The 19,054-nt window shown below is 43.1% G+C and overlaps 1 protein-coding gene across 1 annotated transcript in view; it reads right to left on the reverse strand.

The window, feature by feature from the left end:
- Positions 1-3,681: 3,681 nt before the first annotated feature.
- Positions 3,682-19,054, reverse strand: part of GTB1 (global transcription factor group B1) — a 41,067-nt gene continuing 25,694 nt past the window's right edge. The window contains exons 13-16 of the mRNA XM_087392251.1: positions 18,830-18,971; positions 17,561-18,747; positions 17,141-17,350; positions 3,682-5,081 (exon numbers count right to left, since the gene is read on the reverse strand). Of these exons, the coding sequence (XP_087248377.1) occupies positions 4,017-5,081; positions 17,141-17,350; positions 17,561-18,747; positions 18,830-18,971 (2,604 nt within the window). The 3' untranslated portion in view covers positions 3,682-4,016. The remainder of the gene's footprint in view (positions 5,082-17,140; positions 17,351-17,560; positions 18,748-18,829; positions 18,972-19,054) is intronic.

The following is a 19,054-nucleotide window of genomic DNA, read 5'->3' on the forward strand; positions in this document are numbered from 1 at the left end:
TTTCTCTCTTAGATCACGATTTCACAAGTATGATCAGATCTTTTCTACAAATGATTTTGTCTATAACCATCCTATTAGATTCATCAAACCATCTTTCAAGCTCAAGATATTACAAGCGAAACTTTGTCGCTACTCCACAACTCTCAGCTTGGTTGCTCTGGACTAATGCTTTTATCCCTTGTTGCCATAGTGTTAACATTAGGCAAGCCGAAGGGAAAATGCCACTATTGCAAAAAGTTAGGGGAAAAGACTGCAAAAGAAAAGGGAGAGTCTAGCACTCTACTTACAGATTCCAACCATTAATGCAAATAAGGATGATACTTCATCCCACTTTGTAAGTGAACAATTTCTTTTCTTGTGTGTAGATGTGATGCCAAATAGGAAGTTCCAACAATCAATGTAGCTAAAACTTTGAATATTGCTTAGTACTTTAATAGTGCTGCTTCTAGGCACATTACCTCTCATAGAGATTTGTAGCCTCCTCTGGTTGGTAAGAAGGTGTCCTATGCCAACAATTCTTCTTATCCCGTCAAAGCAATTTGGAAGATAATGCTATCATCAATTGATAAAACTAATTTATGTCGTCTAGATGAACTTTGTGGGAGGATTCAGTCTTCTCTTTTGGGAAAAGAGGTTGTCATGTCACTTTGAGTGCCTAGTTAGGACTATGAAAAAGATCATATGGTTATATTGGCACTTTATACCAAGGGTTCTACTAGCTATCATATGTGTCAATCCATGTGTTAGCTAGAAGAAATTGAGAGGACTCCATGATCCAACAAAGATTCGTTCTACCATAGTTGTAATGCTTGCAAGACACTCACTTGATCACAACACCCCACTTTTGAAGACAATTCATACATACATACATATCTATTAATATTTATATTCTATTTATATTTATATGTATATTTACATTTATATTTATAGGGTTTCTCCAAACAAAGCCATGATTTGACCACAACTCAGCTCATTGGATGTAGATTTGGAAGCTATGTTGGGATATTTCCATATAACGGGTATCAAAGGTCAATTTGGAAGCAAAGATCATGCATCCCTCTAGTTTCCCCTCATCTACTCATTTTTTTATATCCCCTCATGTGAAGACTTTAAATGCCTCCCAAGAGTGTAGAAGTAGCAAGGATGCAACTTATGCCACATCAATGACTTAAATGTAACATTGGATTTTCTGTGTTTACAACCTTCTTATATCTTTACTTGAGGAGCCTCTTTTCATATCCTTTTGGCTTGAATTATAGGTTGCTAGGTTGCTCCCATGCTTATTCACTTCTTCAATACTAAAATCTTCATTTGATCTCAGCTCAAGTGTATTAGATGTTCAATTGAAATTAGAGCATAGTGCTAACTTGAGGTGTTTCTATGTCAACCGGTATCAAAACTTGATATAAAAGCAAAGATCCATCCCATAAGACCTATCAAAACTTCATATAAAAGCAAAGATCCATCCCATAAGGCCTTACATCTACATTTTACATACATCCCAAGAGGCATCTTGAAGCTAGAGGTATAGAAGACAAAGATAACAAAGAGGATAGAAGTAGCAAGGATGGACCTCGTCATAGGTAAGTTGAACGTAGGACAGAGTCTTCTTCAACCAATTCCAAGATAGCCATGTGGACTTTTAACTACAAATATTCAAGATGAAGGGGGGTGTTTCCATCAAGTCTTTATGCCTAATGTCAATCTCTCAAACCATATGTACATGCCCAAAAGGAATCTTTGGAGGATTCGATATTTGAAAGTCACAATTGACACAACAATATGCACATAAACAAAGCAATTTGAGAATAAATATGTCCAACCATATGCACACAAACCAAGGGGATCTTTGGGCTTCAGCAACTTCAATCACAATTGACCTTGCAAACTATTAACACTTTCCTCTTGCTTCATAATTCCCTACGTGCCATTGACCCAATGTAATTGCCCACCATCAATCTCCCACCCTATGCACATAGGATTCAATAACTTAAATGTCACTATTGGCCTTGTAGATTTCCAACAATGTGGTTCTTTGCCACCGTTGGCCAACACCTAAATAATGGGCTGCACAAGTGGTCTATAGAATAAAGGAACCTCCCCCTCATCATGGCCATTCAATTCCCTTACAATTACATGTAGGCTTGCTGAATGTGGGTGTAAATATACTCAGGACTGGTTGTATGAATACAATGATATTGCAGAGTTTAGATGGAACTCAATTTTTCTGTCCTATCATATGCAACAACTATGCTAAGTTACGTCCTTGAACACCCTTCCCATTTACAACCAATTAATGGAACAAGCATAATCATTTGCTCCCATCATGAAGCATTTGCAAGATAAAAAGAACGCTTGCATTTTAAGACAAACCTTCAAGGGTGCTGTTTCCTTGCATGCTATCCTAAGCTTAACAAGGCCTTCGATCCCCTTCTATATGGACCATTGAGATTGGTGTAGACACCTTTCATTAAGCTCGGAGCTTTACTTGTGTCCTCCAAGATCTCAACTAGAAATGTTCACTTTTATGCCGCATCTAGTAGTGCCATTGTGCTTTTCTCGACGCCAAACCAAGGTAAAGAACCAAAGTGTGCCATAACTCACAGCGCCCCTTAGGCAAACACACGGTAAGTACATTTCTGGCATCACACACAACAAACTAACTCCATCATACAGTGTGTGCATTCCCAGTGTTTTAAACTGGACGTGTCAGGAGTGTCGCATGCAGCCTACAAACAGCATCCTTTTGCAAAATTATCCTCAATAGTATTCTGCTCCTTACAAAGCTCCAGAATCCAATTGAAATTTTGGAAACTACTGTATTATGTGTACGTGTGCTATGTACACATCCTCCAATGCTCATCAGTAATTGCCTGTACAGCTTTGTTTCGGGACCAGTCAACAATCCGATAGCTGAATTCAAATTCAACTCCACCAAAAGAACGAACTCATCGTCGTATTTCCATACGCTATCCATTGCAGTTATGAAATTCATCTTAAGGCAATTAAACATGCCTAAAATTCATTGAGTTGCCAGGTTCAAGCAATCCTACTTTGTTTCTTGGTTATAAAGGATGAAGTAGGAATACTCTTTCCCATTTAACTAGAATTTGTAGCCAGCAAGGTCTTCCCAAGACACGTGATATACAATCATGATGCACAATGTTTACCCAAATGGCAAAAGGAGGCACGGTGAAGTCTCGAACTCCTCTTCAAAATGAAGGCTTCAAATACAAGAGGGTTATAATACAGATGTAGAAACTTACGTTCGTTCATCTTATTTGTTTCATCACATACTTCATGCTTAACTGGAACCCACTAGAAACCGGGAACTGACTGTCACTATTATTTTTTGCCATAACTCTTCATGACAATTATATAACTGGATTGAAAACTTCAAAAAGCACATACATCATGAAAACCTTGCCTGCATATTCCAGTCTGTTAAAACATCGTCCAGCCACATTTCTAAACTGCATATAGCATTAGCTTGATGAAAATAGCCTTTTCAATCAGTCGTATTATTTCTCCGAAATCACTCCGGCTTGGAAAGCGCATAAAATGATTTACCACCTTTCCTCATCCCACATCAATCACAAACGAATGTCAGTACTGAAATTCACTCTGCAACTGTTTCACTCCTTGACTACTTTCTGTTATACATTAAATTACATAACAGTGGAATCAAACTCCAAACATATATTCCACTGAAATATGTTTCAAAGACTAACCATCACCCATTATTGGAATTATTCCAGGTGAAGAAAGAACAAGGAAGACCTGCAGTGCTGTTTACATGACTCATCCACACCTTCCCACATGCTCAAAAGCATTAATTTCACCACAGGTATCATCCTCCTTTAAAAATCATTTGGTACAGATCTCCGTATAATATTATAACACTTCTAGCATACCCCAGGATTTGGATGACAAATTGGTGCTTTAGAAATAGTGCAAGTTGCCCCAGAAGCTCCAGAGCATGCACGAACAACCATGAACGCTAGTACAAACAACACTTAGTCCCAGCCAGTATCTTTAGCCGCAACCAAGCCAACACGTTCAGTTCCCACACCCCACCCACTCTCTTTTGATCCTTCTTCCGGCAAATCCCAACCATCATCAGCAGTAGTACCTGCAGTGACAGTTGTCTGTTGGCCCAATCCCTGATCTCCCCATCCAGAATCAGTCCCTGTATGATTTTGAGCCTGTGCCCAGCCACCAAAAGTCTCCCTTCCTCCCTCTCCACGTCCCCATCTTCCACCAAAATCGCCCCTTCCAGCCCTTCTCCCACCCCCAAATCGCCCAGCTTCCCATCTAGCACCATCTCCTCTCCCACCCCTCCCTCTACCCCCAAGAACTCCACCACCCCGAGAGCCTTCACCACCTCCCCATCTTCCCACAAAATCAATCCCTTGTCGATCAGCCCCTCTGACTCCAAACCCACCACCTCTCCCTCTGCCCCAACCATCACCTCTACCATACCCATCATGCCCACGACTGCTCCAGTCATTACCGGTACCAGTCCTTGAGCCAGTCTGATCCCAGCTACTACCACCTGACCTTGAAGCAGGTGTTGACACCCTTTCCCAATTACGTTCATTACCAACTCTTTTGGCAGAGTTCAAACCATCTTCGTCCCAACCAATAGAAGCTGCTGAGCTTGGCCTGTCTGATCCACCCCAAACTCCACTACCTGCACCTGCAGGTGCTGGACTTTTCATTGGTACCATGGCAGCAAGCGATCTGTGAGGAGGATTCTCCAAAACTGGGTCGTTCACATGCTTTTGAAAATAGTTAACAAGCTTATCTATGTCATCAAACATCCTCTTCCGAAATTTAAAACCTTTTGGATACAAACTGATATATTCGTGATGAACATTCACACTCCTGAGATATGACAACATAAAAGCCCCAGGATGTTCATGTGACACAGAAAAGGCATAAACAATCCTTGATGGATTTGCGGTCTTCTCTTGCCTCAAAAGAGCATCCACTTCCTCCTTCCTACCACGCCGAAACTTCCGATATCGCAACATTTCCTTTAGGTTGCTAACCAAAGGATCCACATAACGAGCAATCACCTGCGCCCGCATAAAATCAATCAGTTCCTCAATGAGTTAGTGATGCTTGAACTTTGTACTCTACAGAGATTAAAAGATTCCAAATTGGAAATTCACGGCCAAAAAGGAGAAAGTGATTCATGTGCCTTGAAAAGCAGATTTCGGCAAAAGCCGCCTAGATAGGAAAGATAAAAGAGACAAGCACAAAGCCTTCAAGACAAGTGTCTAAGCAAAGAGATTTACAAGACAATTAATTCCATGGGCCAAGGCAAGGGACTGAAGGTTAGAGAGGGGTAAAAATCCCTTTCGCTAAAAATAGCTCCATGTGTTCGCCTAGCAAGCTTGGAAAGCAAGCAGAAAAGTCGAAATTTGCTTTCAAGGCTGTTTTCTTGACCACAGAAGAACAAGAAGAGGCAAGTCACAAGCTGGGAAAGTGCTCCAGGGCTATTATATCACATCACCTTGCTGATTTTTGACTACCAGGGCAGTCTGTGGGCAGTTGGTGGAATGCCAAAAGCTCAAAAACGAATTTCGTTTTTGTGCCAAGAGCATCCAGATCAGTTCGTTTTTATTGCATGCCTACTGTTCATGTCTTCCCACACACCGAAATCTTATTTGCAATTCTTCCATGAACTATGCGTGCATCTATGATGATACTATGGCCAATGCAAAGGAAACCACTACTGCTGACACGAGTGGGAAGAATAAGAGCAAGTTCTTCCAGTCAATAACTAGTACAGGGGAGTCGAAGTCAATTGACAACGCCTCCAAGAAGAATTCGACTCAGACAAAGAATGGTCGAGTCCATTTCCTACGCACCCTTAAGCTAAAGAAAGAAGGACGTTGTTTTATTTGCGAGGAGCGGGGCCACACTCGGAATGATTGTCCTAAGCACAAGAACCAGATGCAAGCCCCAAGACCAAAGCTCCATGTGGGACACGGAACCAAAGCTAAGGAAGCTTACCAAGCATCGATGACAGGTATTTTTGTAAATGTCATTACCTGCCCACTTTCTTGTAATTGCACTTTTAATAATTCGTTATTTGGCCCCCATGACCTTTTCCAAGCTTATGGAGAAGTAAGGGACCAAAGAGTTCACATTCTCTTTGACCCGGGCAGCTCTCACAATTTTATGAACTACAAACTTGTGCAGAGGATGGGGCTGTCCATGATACCTATGAGGTGCAACTTCCAACTTTGGGACCGTAAGGTCGACGAACTTTCTATCCGGATTCAAGACTACATAGCTGCTCTTACGTGCTATGTCATGCACTTGGAACATGTGGACTTGTTAATCGGAATAGAGTGGTTTAAAACCCACGATATTCGGATTGGATGGAAAGATCATACATAAGGTTGTGGAACGACCCATCCCTAAAACAGTGAAGCAACTTCGTTCTTTCCTAGGATTTATGGTCTTTCTACGAAGTCTGTGCATGATTATTCTAACATCACTACACCCTTGAGCAACATATTGAAAGGTTGCGGACGCAGGTCTACCCAGCGGATCTCTTGGAATGATGCATAGAACAAGGCTTTTGAGACCTTGATGCAAACTAGTAAGGAAGCCCCTATTGTTGCATTACCTGATCCTACCTGACCTCATGTTTTGGAGGCCGATGCGAGTGATTTTGCGATTGCGGCAGCTTTATTCCAAGAGGGCAAACCTATAGCTTTTTAAAGTAAAAAGCTAGATGACATCCAATATCATTGGCCCACACTAGAAAAAGAACTGTATGCAATTGTGTATGCTCTAAAGGTTTGGAGACACTACTTCTATGGTTCCAAGTTTCTTGTATTAACAAATCATCAGTCAATCAAGTATGTGTGTGACGGATCGGAATTGAGGGGAAGAAAGGCTAGATAGACAAAGTTAATGCAAGATTTTGATTTTGAAATACGTTATCCAAAGGGTTCAATGAATAGTGTGACGAATGCCTTAAGTAGATCAAGTTTGTAAATGCTATGTCATTTACACAAATATCCTCAAACCTATTTCAATCCTTGAGAGGGCTTTGTGCAACTGATAGTCATTTCAGTTCTTATTAGCAGAAGGTCCAAGATGGGAGCTCCATGGTTGATCAGAACTCGAGGATTGTGCCACCTACGATACAGGCAGCGGGAGGTCAATGGATGATTAGGAACAACTTGCTGTTCCAGAATGGATAGATCTGTGTGCCATATATTTTGGATCTTCGATCCAAGATTCTCTGGGAGTGTCATGATGCTCCTAGTGCTGGACATCCAAGTATACATCGGACTCTATCTCTTGTGAAACATACCTTTTATAGGCCTAAGATGCGTGCATTTATTGAAAGCTATGTGGTAGGTTGCTGCGTTTGTCAGGTTACTAAGGCAAAACACCTTAGAAGCGTGGATTTATTACAGCCATTGCAAATCCTTGGTAATAAATAAGAAAGTATTTCCATGGACTTTATTACCCATTTGCCTAGAACGTGCAAGGGTAATGACTCCATTTGGGTCATAGTTGACTGCCTGACAAAAATGGCTAGATTCTTACCTACTAGATCAACCATATCAGCTATTCAATTGGCTCATGAGTTTGTAGACCAATTGTTTAAGTTTTTGATAAGTTGGCTACTCTAAGTATGAGTTCCTCCAATCATGCACAATCCGATGGCAGCACAGAGAAGGTTAACCAATTGGTTGAAGACATACTTCGGGCATATGTTTCGAAGAGACAGTCTTCATGGGAAGATTATCTCCCCATGACCGAATTTGCTTATAACAAGGCAAAACATTCAAGTACAAGTTATAGTCCTTTTATGCTTATGTACGGGTTTCAACCTAAGGTACCAGTTATGATAGGATTCAAGGGAATTCATAACGATGCTACAAGGCATTTTTGCAAGACATGCAAGAAATGTTGCAGTTTGCCAAGGAGTCTATTAGAAGTGCCCAAGATAGGGATAGAGTTTATGCTCACCCACAGAGTTCTCTGAAGGACAATGGTATATTTACGTATTCCCAAGGAATCCAAGAGCCTAAGTACTGGTTTGGTTCGAAATTATCCCCCAGATACTGTGGTCCGTTCAAAATTATTAAAAGAATTGGACAAGTTGCATATAAACTAAAATTGCCTCCTAATGTTTAAGTACATCCAGTTTTTCATGTCAGTCGACTAAAAGAGTTACTGGGTGCTGATGATCAACTTGTTTCTCCTCAAGAAATAATAGAAGTTACTGATTAAACATTTAATCCACATGAACCTGAGAGTATTCTTAAATTTCGTAAAAGACAGATCCGTGATAGAACTATCACGGAATACAAGATCAAGTGGAAGGATCGTGTTGAGGAGGATGCGACATGGGAGACATTAGCTAACCTCCAGAGAACATTCCCGGTTTTTCTAGCGAACTCGAGAGTGAGTTCTTAGAGGAGGGGAAGTATGTCATGTGCATGGATTGGTATCTGACGTGTACCCCAATTTGACATGTACTAGGGTACACAAGACTAGCTCAAGTAGTCTGGGGAGGCTTAGGGCTAGACAAGCTTGATTCTCGGGTTGAGTGGCAAGGGTACGAACCAGATAGAGGTCTCCACTATTTTTGGCGCATTAGGCTCGAGTCTATATAAAGATCCCAGACGTTCAGTTTTCAAAGAGCCGATGGGAGCAAGTCTAGTTCCCTAGTGCTAGGTCTAATCCTAGATTGAGTCGCGGATGCGCGCCAGCATCTTAGCGTAGCCCAAGGCCCAGCAGCAGATCCAAGGCTTCTAGGCGCCACCTGATGGTATGGAACACCAGGCTGGTCAATATGTGGTTGGGAGTTCGTGCCAATAGCTCAGCTCGAGGCTTGGAGGGGATATCTCCTGATTCAGGATCTTATCCCGTAGGTGTCATGGTGGGTGGTGAGTAGTCTACTCAAATTCCGTTTGCTCTTGTGTTTGCTTGCAAATCAAAGGTTTCAAGAGTGCTGGGGTCAGGTCAGACCCCCAGGTCTAGTCCTAGACCCTTGTCAGCTAGGCCTAGGGTTTAGCGAGCCCCATAGCCAATTACGTCTACTCATGGACGTAATAATGCCATTATTGTAAAAATTCAAGAGAAGAAGGAAGCTGAAATGCCAATCTAAATTTCTAAGTCTTCAGTTGCTAACAAGATAATAATTATGTGGTTGAAGAGTGGTCCTTTCCGATATGCGATTCTGATCCCAATGTTGCATCCAAGCGCATAACATTCAAGAAACATGATTTGCAGCCTGCTCTTGTATCATACGCCAACAATTCTTCATGTCATGTGAAGGGAGTTGGGAAGATTAATTTGTCATCAGTAGATGGAACTTGTCACATGCACCCCTGCACTTTGGTGCAAAGTGACACACTGGCTACATCGACAAGTGTGTTATAGTTCCCAGATAGGAGATTTCGTCGTATGTTGTGACCCCTTTGTGAGCCCTTGTCCAGGGACAGTCAAGCACAAGCTATGTAGGTCAGTCTCTCAACCTTAGGTCAAGTCAACAATTCAGTTCTTGTTCACTAGTACCCACTAGAGAACAATAGGTTAGTGTTCCATCTTATAGTTTAGGTCTTAGCCTAGGTTAGGAGTCCCTTTAGGACCCCCAAAGGCTGGACAGGTAAGCAAGGAAGGAACAACCTGCAAAGGCTGCCCAAAAACTCCCCTGAGGGAGAGCTATTTATAGGCTAGTTGTAGGCCAACCAGTCTGTAAAACAGACCGACCCAGTCGGCTGTTTACAAACTGGGTTGGCTCAGTTCCAGCCCTATAAAAAGGCCCCTTTGCTACCGCAAGTGTAGGACACACAATCAAGCGCCATGGAAGGGTCAGGAAAAGATTTCAACCTCGATGACTTTAAAGAGGAGAAAGACTATCAACAAGATACGCTTCCGCCAAGTGCTCAAGAAGTGATGGCGAACCTTCTAGAGCAGAATCGGGTCCTCCTGCAGTAACTCGAAGAACATTCATCCCAACTGGAAGAAAGCAAAAGACAACTGAACCAGACAAAACAACATCTGGAGGAAAAAGAAGCAAAAAAGCCACTGGAAGAAAGAGGAACCACAAATTTTTGAAAAGCTGCTCTTGTTGATGCGTGAGGAACGTAAACATGAGGAGACACTACGACACGCAGAGCTCGCCTAGGCAGACAGGCAACAAAAGCTAGACCGAGAGGCGACGCTTCTCCAACACAAACAAATGTTAGCCGCTATGCAAGCAAGTTTGAGCGCAACAATCGTCACCGCCACAGCTTCGCCATCAACAAAGGTAACACCACTCACTCGGTCCACTCCAAATTTTGTTCAGTATGATGGTAAGTGTGACCATTCAGCAATTTCGCAATTTATTCATCAATTTGTAGCTCATTTTCTGTTAGCGCGATTCAAGATGAGCAAGATAAAGTCCACCTTGCAGCCCCTCATCTTACAAGTGAGGTAGTGACTTGGTGGCAGCATTGGGCTAGTAAGCATACTGACCCAAAAACGTTTAAGACGAATTTCGTTTGAGCAACGTTTGTAGCCGACCTCAAAGCCTGTTTACTCCCACTCCAATATATGCTTAACTTGGAGGATGAGTTCTCTCATCTCCCCCAGAATGGTTTGCCTATGTTGGCGCAACAGTTGGACGTGACGAAGAGCGCCAAGATGAAGCAATTCATTCAAGGATTGGACACGGACATATGTTTTACCATTCGGAACTTCGACCTGCCGGATTACGAGCGGGCGCTAACTCTCGCACAGAGTCAGGAGATGATGCTAAACGGGGGAAAGCCCAAGCAGGTCCAGAAAGATTCCAAAGCCCCGTAGCAGTCAAACAACACAGCGGGTAAGGATCAGAAGAAGGACAACCAGTTCCAGAAGAAAGACGGCCAGGCTTCTAGTCAAAAGGAGTCCAAGCCAAAGATGACTCCGGATGAGAAGGCTAAAGCGGGTATTACGGGAGGCTATCTTCAGCCCAACAAGCAGAAGCGGTACCACCAAGAACATCGCTGCTTTCATTGCCACATCGCTGGGCATGACAAGAAGGATTGTCCTAAGTGGCTTGCCGAAAAGGCTATGAAAGCACCTACTTCGTCCGTCGCCAATGTATTGGCTCTTCCAACCCCGCCTCCATCCTCAACTACGAATGCCGTCTTCCCTGCTTTGAATGCCGTTCCCACGATGGTCTTTCAAGGTAAGAAGGAGGGCGATTTCTCATATCAAAAGAAGGCGCTCATTCGAGCGTATGACACAGCTAACGAGCATCAATTTATTGTCATGTTTGATAGGGGGAGTTCAAAAGATGCCATCTTCCCTTAGCTTGCCAAGACAGTGGGGTACACCTTGATGCCTCACGAGCTTGCAGTGGACGGGTTCACGCCCAGCTTGCAATGGACGGGTTCATGCCCGACTTACACACACACATCATGCATAAGGCCATCCATTTCACTTTTTCAATTTAGAAGGTCATGTTTACACGGAATTTTATTTTGACTCCTTTGATGGGATGCAACATGATCCTCGAGATTCAGTGGTTCCGTGAGCATGTTCTGACGCTTGATTGGCAGCACGACACCTTCACGATTATGGAAGTTTTACCTGAGCCCGCCGTGATATGCGGTGATCGAAGCATACCAGGGATTCCGTTAATCTCTCATATTCAAGCAGGTCGCACCGCCTGCAAGGATGCCATGTGTACACTTCTCTATGTTCAGTGCCAAATCACTGCAGTTCAAGCCGCTCCTCCGATCGGGCAAGCAATGGTGGATCTAAGAGTTCCAAGACATCATGCTCCGGGATGATCTGCCACCCCAGCTGCCTCCCAACCGACCGGAAGACCATCGCATTGATCTACTTCCACACTCGACACCTCCAAGTAAGTTCCCTTATCGACTTTCAAAGTCTATGGAGGGGGAGTCAGAGAAACAATTGTCTCAATTACTGTGCGCAGGGTTTATTAGACCTTCTTCTTTGCCTTTTACTGCACCCATTCTATTTGTGACAAAGAAGAATAAGTCCGCACGACTATGTGTCGACTACAAAGCACTCAACAAGCTTACGGTAAGCAACAAGTTTCCTATGCCTTGCATCGAGTACATCTTGGAAAGACTCAATGGTGCAAGATTTTTCTCAAAGATTGACCTGAAGAGTGGCTACCATCAAGTCCGGATTTTTGAAGCTAACATCCCAAAGACAGCTTTCCGAACAGCGCGAGCTCATTACAAGTTCGTCGTCATGCCCTTTGGTCTGAAGAATGCACCACCAACATTCAACAAGATGGTGTCACGGGTATTTGCAGAGTATATTGGGAAGTGCATGTTCATCTTTCTCAATGATATCCTTATCTTTTCCGCTACAGCTGAGCAGCATATTAAGGATGTGCGACGTGCCTTACAGTTATTACGTGATAACTAGCTATATCTCAACGCAAAGAAAAGTGAATTCGGATTGCTGGAAATTCAGTATTTGGGGCTACATCATTAGTACTCAAGGGATTCGATTGGACCCTGAGAAGATCCAAGCTATCACAAGTTGGGCTGTCCCCACGACGGCCCAAGAGATCCGATCCTTTGTGAGTTTGTGTCAAGCATACAGCTCGCACATGAAAAGTTTCTCAACATACGCAGCCCCTCTTACAGATTTACTCAAGGGGATAAAGACACGCAGACAAAAAGTTCAAGTCACAGACAAAGCTTTGCAGGCCTTCCACGACTTGCAACGGTTGGCCACGACAGCACTAGTTATGAAGATCGCCTCTTGGATGATCCCATTTCTAGTAATCACAGACGCTAGCAATGTCACCATAGGGGCAGTTTTACAACAAGAGGATAGGCCCGTGGCATACTACAGCAGAAAGCTTAACGATAACGAAAAGAACTATTCACTGTATGATAGAGAGCTCCTCGGTGTCATCCAAGCATTAAAACATTGGAAGCCTTTCCTATACGGACAGACTTTCACGGTGAAGACAGATCACCAAGCCCTTAAGTGGCTTCAGACAATGCCTAGTACACAATGGAGCAATCGGCAACAGCGGTGGAGCCAAATATTACAGCAGTTTGGGAGAATGATCGAGTACGTTCCCAGCAAAAACAACCCCGTTGCAGACGCTCTTAGTCGGAAAGGTTCCATCTAGACCATTGAGCAGGCCACTGTGCTCGAAATCAAAGGAAAGGATCTTGATAGCATGAAGGCACAGTACGCGGAGTCAGCAGAGTTTGGCACGCAGTTCCAGTTACTCATTAGAGGACGGTTGGCTTTTCTATAAGAAAAGATTATGTGTACTTCATGATGCCCATGATGCCCTTACCGGTGGCCACAGAGGTATCAACAGGACTTTGGAGAAGTTAGAGCGCTATTTCTATTGGCCAAAGATGCGGAAGGGCGTATACGGCTATGTGCTGAATTGTCAAATATGCCAAAAGATCAAGGCTTCCCACAAGAAAGCAGCAAGCTTGCTTATGCCATTGCCAATCCCCGACGATCCTTTTCAAGACATAGGTATGGATTTCGTGGGGCCACTTCCAACATCCGCAGGGATGCGTAATACTCAATGTCTTACTATTGTTTGTCGCTTTAGTAAATATTGTATGCTTATTCCCTGCAAACAAACAGCCAGCGTTGAAGATGTAGCTCGTTTGTTTATCAAGTATTGGTATCCCATTGGAGGGTTGCCAAAGACCATCACATCCGACAAGGACTCAAGTTTACGTCTAACTTTTGTCACTCTCTCACTCACGCAGTAACCCTGTATTCCGGTGGACAGCACAAGCCTCTTCCTTGCCTTGCAGAAGCGTCCTACATCGTCAATGTGGACAGCATCAAGGTCTCGGTATTGGTCGGCGTTGCCTCTCAGGTCTTTGGGTCTGCTATACGTGTGCACATTGAGCTCTTCAGAAGCACGTTCCGTGCTCTCTCGAAGAGTGTTCTTTGTATTTCTCAGTTCTCCAAGTATAAAGCACATTCTCCTCTGATTGGGGGAGGGGGCCCTCAGTGGGTACAAGGACCCAATCGGTTGTCGACTCTACTCTCTCTCTACCCTCATCTCCTTTCTCTCTCTATGGTAAACAACGCTAATTCCTCACTAAAGGTTTAAAGAAGGTCTTGCTGTGAATTACACGATCAGATTACCGTTGCATGTTATAGAACTAATGTGTATCTTCCAGATGCCCTTGCTGTTCTAGGAATAAAAAATAATTTCACATATGAGGATGATCGATGCATGTAAGAGATTGAGAAAAAGACTATCAGATAGTCATTACAGGCACTTTAAATCATGGTTTGTATCACTTCGATACACATGACAGCAGCATGCAAAATGCTTGTGTTGCAATACTAGCATTTGCAATGCAAGATGCGGAATTTGAGATGCCAGATTTGGTCAGGTGAACTATGGCAGTTTGCAGCTAGTACAGAAACATAATATGGTATTGAATATGCCTACATTGTGAGACCCCTCCGAAACATGTCTATGAAGGATGCATTTTGGGAAAGGTGCACAAGAATGCCTTTCCGAGGAATGAATCAGATAGACTTGTCGAAAAATTGCAGCTTATACACAGTAATATGTGTGGTCCCATGAGGACACTATCCTAGTGACAGAATTTGTATTATGTGACCTTTATTAAAGACTTTCCCAGATTTACGTGGGTTTATGCGTTGAATGAGAAATCTGATGTGTTTTGAGTGTTTTCAACATTTTCTTGGCCATGGCTGAAAAGCAGACAAGGTGCAAGGTGCAGACTCTGATGACAGACAAAGGGGGGAGTACTTCTCAAATGCCTTTGTAGCATATTTGGAGGAAAATGGCATTAAGAACCAACGTACAGTGCCAAAAAAACTTCAGAAAAATAGTGTTGGTGAGAGGAAATAGATAACTGATGGAGATGGGTAGATATATGATCAAGGTACCTCATAAATTTTTGGACAGAAGCCATTATGTGTGCCACGTATATTTTGAAACCAAAGCATTGGAAACCATCATACCCTTGGAGGCTTGGCATGACAGGAAACCCATGGTTGATTACCTTCGGGTGTACATGTCTCTCAGCATGTGAGAAGCAAACTGGATGACAAAGAAGTGAAATGCCAAAGTAAGGATCATCATGTCTCCAATCCTCACACTCAAGGGTTGAGTTAGGATTTTATCATGTTGACACACTTGTGTACTACTCCCTGTCATTGTCTTCTATTATGAGTCTGACAAGTTCTGTTTCTAGCTCCTTGCATTCTCCCATTCTCGCTTCTATTTCAGTTATGCAATCTGCACAGGGCTGTACTAGAATGACTATGTGGGCCCCCAATGGGAACCTTTTATAGGGGCTGCAATGCCCCAAGAGTGGCCGCCAGTCTAATAACAAGCCGAATGGTCTGTGAACTGGCTGACCAGGGCAGCCTTTGGGAGTCTATAAAATCCCCTGATGCCTGCTCCATTTCTACCCACTGTCTGAGCTGCATACCTGCCTATATGCATGCCTATGCACTGACTTATCTGCCCTTCAACAATGCCCATGTGTGGCCCAAGGGATGGCCAACACCATGGCTGTCCACTGTGAGACAGGTACTTCATTTAATACAAGAAGGAAATCTATGTGCTGCCCATGTGGCACCGTGTGCTGCCCACATATATCTCCCTCTTCCTGCCCCCATTATTCCTCTATAGATATCCCTCCCCCATGCTCTCCTCATTTGGGGGCTTACAAACAGGCTGTTGACCCTATTATTCTCACACAAATGACATCATCTGCAATGCGAAGAGCCTAGATCTATGGGATGAGATGGACCCTTCGTATTGAAACAAACTCCTTTGGAAATCAGCAAAAGAAGACTATACTTTCTGTTTCTAGTGTCTAGCCTGCTCGATGTGATGTCTGAGAGTGGAAATGTGTCCAAAATCGTGCGGTCCCATCTGAATCCTGCCTAGCCGACCACCCTTACACTTGCCCTCTTTGCCTGCTCACTAATATATATCTCAAGTGCGGATCCATATGCCTTCTTCATCAGATGACCTACCGTGATGGCCCTATGATTACCAATGTCAGTAGGATCTCCTCTTTGGATAGAGGTGATGGTGTTGATGGTCCTGTAGTAGGAAAGCCTCTATAGAAGGCCTCATTAAAGAGTCTTCCGAACCATGGGTCAAGAACTCAGCTTAAAGCCTTAGTGAGCTTTGGGTTTGCCATTCTATAATTTTTTGGTGGCCTCTTTCAGGTATAATGGTGTCAAGTGTCTTGTAGAACGGGCAACCTCAATGGTCATGGGCATGACTTTGTTGAAGACACTATAATAGGTGTAGCGTAGTGCTTCCAAAGAGTAGGACGCTAAATAGGGCACCGTGATCTCTTTTATAAGAGCTTTATCCAACACTCTTTGGAGTCACTGTTCTAGAGAATGCTCATAAGTTCTTGTTGATGGTGTACAAGAATCTATTGTTTCTTGCATCAGAATAATCACCAATACTGCCTCCCTATCAATTCCTTGTCTGGATGCCCTTGCTTGATCTCAATGTTAGCATTACTAAAGCACCTTTCTGGGGAACAAACCCCTGAGTGGATTTTTGTGGACTTGATTTTGTAAGTGGATGGAGCGGTTGTGAAGCTGAGTTTTGGCATCAAGGACCAAAACCTGCAGGCAACCAGGACGAACAGCCACATGTCGGGAATGGGTGCCCCACAGCTTCGCATAGGCTGGAAGAGACCTGGACAGCAGGCAACAGGGCAGGCTGAGCACAGAAATCCTGAGATAACAATTTTCTAAACACCTATGTGTCAGGAATTTTTGAGAGAATAAAGGATTGAACATTTCTGGTACACTGTTGTCTTTAAACTGAAGGCGAGAGGCTGTTGAAGTTGCTGGTATCTCTGACTGGTTTTTTAGGCACTTAACAAATAACAAAGAACTAAACTATGTCCTGATCAAAGAAACGCTTACAATCCAAGCGATGGCCAAGCATAAGCTCACATAATTCTATGAGCTCAGCGTGCTTACAAGAAACAAAACTATAACAAATTAGAGGATTGTAAGCAATCGCAAAGCTTGAAGACATAAGGGAAAAAGGCGGGGGGATTTTGCACAAACACTGATATTAATCATCATACGGACGTTGGAAATAGTCACCAAAGATTCAACTCACCTCATCAAGGTCTTCAAATGTGTCATCAGCAATCTTCAAAGTTTTTCCTAGGCTCAAGACACTTGTGATGTCTTTACTGTCCTTTCCACCTTCTGCCACGTCTATATGGGTATACACACCGTCATAGAACTTTAGGGTTATTGATAGATGAGATGGCCCTTTGCTGCTTGGACGGATAATTAGTTCCCCTACATCCTTTTCTGCTAATGCCTGCAAAACCACTCAACAAAACAAACTCAGGCAAGGCTGGAATTGCCAATACAAAGCACAAGACACACACAAATTTTTGCTGAGAATTTGGTGTTTCACAAAACAAGAGCTTCAACAATCCATGTGTATGAACACTTGAAACTGTTAACAGAAATCTTTCGTATGTAGAGAATAAATTCAGTTCATTCAGTTTACTTGTTAATATCATACCTCTATTGCATCTGCCATTGACACATTCTGAAACTGAGGATGCACAATCATGCGAGGCTTAAAAGACTTGCGCTTTTCATCTTCCCTCTCTTTCCTTGCCTTTTCTTGTTCACTACGTAAATGTGAATCATCTAAGCAGAAATAGCGATCCTTATGACGCATTATATGCCAGTAATCAGCGCGCAAATCAGTACCTTTACAGGTCAGCTCTACCATAAACCTCGCTTTTTGTATTCCTTTCACACGACATGTCACAATACTTCCCACAGGGACTTTTTCAAAAGGATCACCTGTTGTATCATCTGAAATATCATCCTTCTGTATCACACCTGCAAGGCCAGATTCCAAACGGCAGACAACCGAATTGTTGTTAACTTTGCGTACTGTTGCATGTACAAGTCTCCCTTCACATAATGTCTCGTCAGTCTCTCCAAACAGCAGAGTAAATTCCTCGTCCTGCAATGGCTGAGAATAAGGAGTACGCCAATCTCTGTATCCATGCAAAAGCTCCATTTGTATGTCCTTCAATGTTTCCAGCTTTGAAATCCCATCCCTTTCCTGTACCATTTTTGCATACTCCTTTATGTCCACATTCTTGATCAAATTGGGATTCTCTTTCACATGCTCTAAGGCCATTTCTATGAGCTCTTCGTCTGGTTCTTCATTTCTTTGTTGTTGATCGGCAATGTAAACAGTCTCAGCCATCTTTCTGGCAAGTTCATACGACTCTGGATGAATTCGTGTATCATCTAATGGATCCATGATCTGATTTCCAGAGGCAGCCTGCCCACTTCCACGGATGCGAAGAAACCCACATGCATTGATAAACACATTTTTCTTCATCAAACGCAAGGATGTCAGCATCTCTTTCCTTGTAGATATGCGGCCTACCCCTTGTACAGAACGTTGAATCATTGATGCTTTCCGAGCTCCAAGGCCAGAAACAAATTGTAAAGGTGCAAATAGCCACTCATGAGAAGCTGCAAGGTTGACATCAACTCCAACCTGATTTGAAACTGTAATCATCACCTGTTCTATTGCATCATACCTCTCATCATCTGAAAGAAAGCTCTGCATGTCATGAAGTTTCAGTGAGAGTATTTCCCTCTTTGGACCACACAAGGAAGCCACCATGGCAAGAGGATTCTGGAGGTAGCGACCCAGACCAACGGCCCGTCTTACAATATCTATATAGAACCATCAATGTAAGAATCATAACCAAAGCGCACCAATAATATTTAGCAAATACGGGATACACCAGACCCTTACCTGGTTGCCCTGGCAGCTGTTCTTTGGATACAGGTGAGGCTTCATAGATACGTGGTATGATCTCATCTGCATAATCCACATTGATCATATCCAAACCTTCAGCCAGATCCCGAGGATGCTCTTCTACAATTTTGAAGATAACCTGCAAATCGTCACAGCTTATTCATGAGAACAAGTTGTTTTCTAGTCAGCTATTTCATCAAATCCACTATTGCAGAAAAGTAC

The sequence above is a fragment of the Dipteris shenzhenensis genome, chromosome 2 (genome assembly GCF_047967505.1).
Source record: "Dipteris shenzhenensis isolate YYH24624 ecotype China chromosome 2, Dip_SZ_1.0, whole genome shotgun sequence".
NCBI lineage: Eukaryota > Viridiplantae > Streptophyta > Polypodiopsida > Gleicheniales > Dipteridaceae > Dipteris > Dipteris shenzhenensis.